Source organism: Pongo abelii, chromosome 12 (genome assembly GCF_028885655.2).
Source record: "Pongo abelii isolate AG06213 chromosome 12, NHGRI_mPonAbe1-v2.0_pri, whole genome shotgun sequence".
Taxonomy (NCBI): Eukaryota; Metazoa; Chordata; class Mammalia; order Primates; family Hominidae; genus Pongo; species Pongo abelii.
Window position 1 is genome coordinate 69865945 of NC_071997.2, and position 4608 is coordinate 69870552.

At 44.6% G+C, this 4608-nt stretch overlaps 1 protein-coding gene across 1 annotated transcript; it reads left to right on the plus strand.

Moving 5' to 3' along the window:
* Window positions 1-2445: 2445 nt before the first annotated feature.
* LOC112132029 (large ribosomal subunit protein eL21-like) lies at window positions 2446-3769 on the plus strand. Its single transcript, XM_063713411.1, has 2 exons — window positions 2446-2758; window positions 3522-3769. Exons 1-2 carry the CDS (start codon window positions 2482-2484, stop codon window positions 3752-3754), a joined length of 510 nt encoding a protein of 169 aa, XP_063569481.1. The 5' UTR covers window positions 2446-2481; the 3' UTR covers window positions 3755-3769.
* Window positions 3770-4608: the final 839 nt, after the last annotated feature.

Here is a 4608-nt window from a genome sequence, read left to right on the forward strand (position 1 = left end):
TGGGATACCCCATTTCCTGAGGCATGGAGAGGCATCACCCCAGTAAGTTGCCCATGCCCTGTGCTGGCAGCCTCCCTTTTACCCCCAACCACCCTTTGCTCCAGCTTCTGGCCCCAAATTTGTTCAAGGAGCCCCCAATTCAAATCTCTTCCCTGCTGCCACATGGCCTTCCCTGCCCCACAGCTTGCTCTGCAAGCCTCCAATGTCTGAATATCTTCCAGTGTCACTCATGGCCCCTTTAGTCTCAGCCCAGCCATAAACTTCAATGCAAAGGATAAGTCTAGATTGATTTCACAGTTCTTTTAACAAGTGGAATTAAAAGCTAATGGCAATACATTCCTTCTCCTCAGAGTTGAAGGCAAGTTCTCCCTGAAACCTGGGTGATCCATGTCCTTTTCCTAAGATTGGGGAAGAGAAGTGGGAGTGGCAGCCAGTTCGGCAGGAAATTTGTTAGCAGGGAAGAAACTCAGATGGGAGTGAGGAACTTCACAGGAAAAGTCTGGAGGAGCATCCGAGGATGATCAACATTTCTTTTTATGTGTGGGAAGCAATGTGACTTTACTGTTATTGACCCTTTACAATATCCCCTGTAAATATATGTTTAGGGTTTTCTTCTGAAAAAGAAAGAAATTGTTACTCAGCCAGTAAATGATACTTAAAATTAAAGAGAGAAAGAAGGGGAAAAAAAGAAGGAAGGGAGAGAGAAAGTGGAAGTAGATGAAAGTGAGGGAGGGAGAGAAAAAGAAAAAGAAAGGAATTGTTATTCAGCCAGTAAAAGATACTTAAAAAGTGAGAAAGAAGGGGGGAAAAGAGGGAGGGTGAGTGAGTGTTGCGGGAAGTCAGGGACCCCAAACGGAGGGACCGGCTGAAGCCATGGCAGAAGAATGTGGATTGTGAAGATTTCATGGACATTTATTGGTTCCCAAAACTAATACTTTTATAATTTCTTATGCCTGTCTTTACTGCAATCTCTAAACATAAATTGTACAGATTTCATGGACACTTATCACTTCCCCAATCAATACCCTTGTGATTTCCTATGCCTGTCTTTACTTTAATCTCCTAATCCTGTCAGCTGAGGAGGATGTACGTCGCCTCAGGACCCTGTAATAATTGCATTAACTGCACAAATTGTACAACATGTGTGTTTGAGCAATATGAAATCTGGGCACCTTGAAAAAAGAACAGGATAACAGCAATTGTTCAGGGAATAAGAGAGATAACCTTAAACTCTGACCGCCGGTGAGCCAGGCAGAACAGAGCCATATTTCTCTTCTTTCAAAAGCAAATGGGAGAAATATCGCTGAATTCTTTTTCTCAGCAAGGAACATCCCTGGGAAAGAGAATATGCGCCTGGGGGTGGGTCTCTAAACTGGCCCCCCTGGGCATGGCTGTCTTTCATGGTCGAGGCTGTAGGGGTGAAATAGACTCCAGTTTCCCATAGTGCTCCCAGGCTTATTAGGAAGAGAAAATTCCCGCCTAATAATTTTGGTCAGACTGGTTGCTCTCAAAACCCTGTCTCCTGATAAGATGTTATCAATGACAATGGTGCCCCAAACTTCATTAGCAATTTTAATTTCGCCCCAGTCCTGTGGTCCTGTGATCTTGCCCTGCCTCCACTTGCCTTGTGATATTCTATTACCTTGTAAAGTACTTGATGTCTGCGACCCACATCTATTCGCACACTCCGTCCCATTTTGAAAATCCCTAATAAAAACTTGCTGGTTTTGTGGCTTGGGGGGCATCACAGAACCTACCAACATGTGATGTCTCCCCCGGACGCCCAGCTTTAAAATTTCTCTCTTTTGTACTCTGTCCCTTTATTTCTCAAACCGGCCGATGCTTAGGGAAAATAGAAAAGAACCTACGTGAGTATCGGGGCAGGTTCCCCAATAGGTGAGAAGGAGGAAGGGAGAAAAAAAGAGAAAGAAGCTGGGAATGGTTGCTCAAGCCTGTAATCCCAGCATTTTGGGAGGTCAAGGTGGATTGCTTGAGTCCAGGAGTTCTAGACCAGCCTGGGCAACATCGTGAGACCCTGTCTCTACTAAAAATACAAAAGTTAGCGGTGCATGATGGTGCACACCTGTAGTCGCAGCTACTTGGGGGCTGAGGCTGAGGTGGGAGGATCACTTGAGCCCAGGAAGCAGAGGTTGACATCGTACCACTGCACTCCAGCCTGGGTGACAGAGTGAGACCCGTCTCAAAAAAAAGAGAGAGAAAGGAAGGGAGGGAACGATTGATAGTGTCAAATGTTACTGAAAAGTAAAAGAAAGTATAAAGAAGTAGCCATCAGATGTAGCAAATAAAGGTAGTTTATGACTTGGAGAAAAGGACTCTAAAAGAATGAAGTACCTTTCGGCCAGAACCGCCATCTTCTAGTAATTCACCAAAATGACAAACACAAAGGGAAAGAGGAGAGGCACCTGATATATGCTCTCTAGGCCTTTTAGAAAACATGGAGTTGTTCCTTCGGCCACGTATATGCGAATCTATAAGAAAGGTGATATTGTAGACATGAAGGGAATGGGTACTGTTCAAAAAGGAATGCCCCACAAGTGTTACCATGGCAAAACTGGAAGAGTCTACAATGTTACCCAGCATGCTGTTGGCATTGTTGTAAACAAACAAGTTAAGAGCAAGATTCTTGCCAAGAGAATTAATGTGCGTATTGAGCACATTAAACACTCTAAGAGCCGAGATAGCTTCCTGAAATGCGTGAACAAAAATTATCAGAAAAAGAAAGAAGCCAAAGAGAAAGGTACCTGGGTTCAACTAAAGCACCAGCCTGCTCCACCCAGAGAAGCACACTTTGTGAGAACCAATGGGAAGGAGCCTAAGCTGCTGGAACCTATTCCCTATGAATTCATGGCATAATAGGTGTTAAAAAGGAAAATAAAGGACCTCTGGGCTGTAAAAAAAAAAAAAAAAGTAGCAAAAGCTAGGTTACAGTGAGTTGAGTGTTTAGTGGAAAAAGAGATACAAAGAGAGTGAGTGACTATGGGAAACACTTTTAGGAAGCTTGGTTTTAAGAGGTAAAAGAAAGATAAAGACATAGCTGGTTGAATGAGGTGTGTGTGTGTGTGTGTGTGCGTGTGTGTCTGTGTGTGTGTGTAAAAGTGGGAGAGGCTTGAGCCTGTTCTGACCATTTAGGCTCATAAACATCAGTAGAAAGAGAAAGAGGTTGAAGGTAGGGGAGAGTGAGGAACAATAACGATTTCCTGGAAAAGGCAGGAAAGGATGGATTCCAGGTAGATTAGATTGAGTCTGAAGAAGGGACATGTCTTCCACTGAAACAATAAAGTGGTTACTTACTTATTTTCAAGATGAGTAGGTGGTTAATTCCAAAGCATTACTGTGATAGGTGAAAGGAAATGCTGGGAAAGGAAGTGTGGTCCCTTTAAATGATACGGAAGAGAGGAGGGCGTGATCCCTGGCTAGGGCTTTACCCCTGGGCCTGTGCCCGTGGACCTAGGGGAGAACAGGCATTTTTGTTTTCCTGCCCAAATGTTGCATTTCCCAAGACCACCCTGGCCTGCCACGCTCCCATCCTGTGCCTATAAAAACCCCAGACCCTAGCAGGCAGACATCCAGGTGGCTGGACATCGAGAGGAGTGCATCAACGAAGAACACATGGGCAGCTGAATGTCGAGAGGAATGCACCAACAAGTACCAGCACGCCGGCAGGTCACCAACCACCGCAGCAGGCCACAGACCACCCCGCAGAATGACATGGAGTTTGGCTGGGGCAGTCTGAGGAGAGCCCAGGCTGCTGAGCTCCAGGGGAAAACCATCTCCCTTCTGGCTCCCCCATCTGCTGAGAGCTACTTCAACTCATTAAAACCTTGCACTCATTCTCCAAGCCTATGTGTGATCCGATTCTTCTGGTAAACCAACCCAAGAACCCCAGGATACAGAAAGCCCTCTGCCTTTGTGATAAGGCAGGGGTTTAATTGAGCTAACACAAGCAGCCTATGGATGGCTAAACTAAAAGAGCACCGTGTAACACACGCCCACTGGGGCTTCAGGAGCTGTAAACATTCACTCCTAGACACTGCCATGGGGCTCCCTGCTCATTTGTATACTCCCCTAGAGGCTTGTGCAGTGGGGCACTGAAGAAGCAAGCCACACCCTCATCGCATGCCCTGCGAGGGGGACAAGGGAACTTTTCCCGCTTCAACTGTATACTTATACTTACCTTGCTCTAAATTGTCTTTATCTCTTAGACTTTAATGGTATTTAAACATTGGTAATAGTTGATAACAAGTATAATATGTCCATCAACTAATGTACTTGATGTTACCCACATATGAAAATTGGAGTCCTTCAAATGTCATATGAATATTTGCTTCATGGTCTGAAAAACATGTTTCTCAGGTAGGGAGATAAAGGGAAACATTATTACATTTCAGCCTGGTAGTCTGGCATTACATGACCTCGTCTGCCTTTTTAGGGGAAGTCAGCAAATTGTTTTACTTCTTTGTGATCTGTTTCTCATTTATAAACTGGGGCTAATATGATGGGTACCTAAGCTCTAATTTATTCCTAGATATTGGTCACAAGCTAAGCTTCCATAAGTTAAACCTTTATTATCTCTAAGGTTATAAGTGA

What these genes read in the sequence shown, in the direction of transcription:
- LOC112132029 (XM_063713411.1), top strand. Translation starts at nt 2,482, where the DNA reads ATGCGAATCTATAAGAAAGGTGATATTGTAGACATGAAGGGAATGGGT. An exon ending in GAAAGAAGCCAAAGAGAAAG is followed by an intron (nt 2,759 to 3,521) that starts GTACCTGGGTTC and finishes GCATTTCCCAAG; the next exon opens with ACCACCCTGGCCTGCCACGC.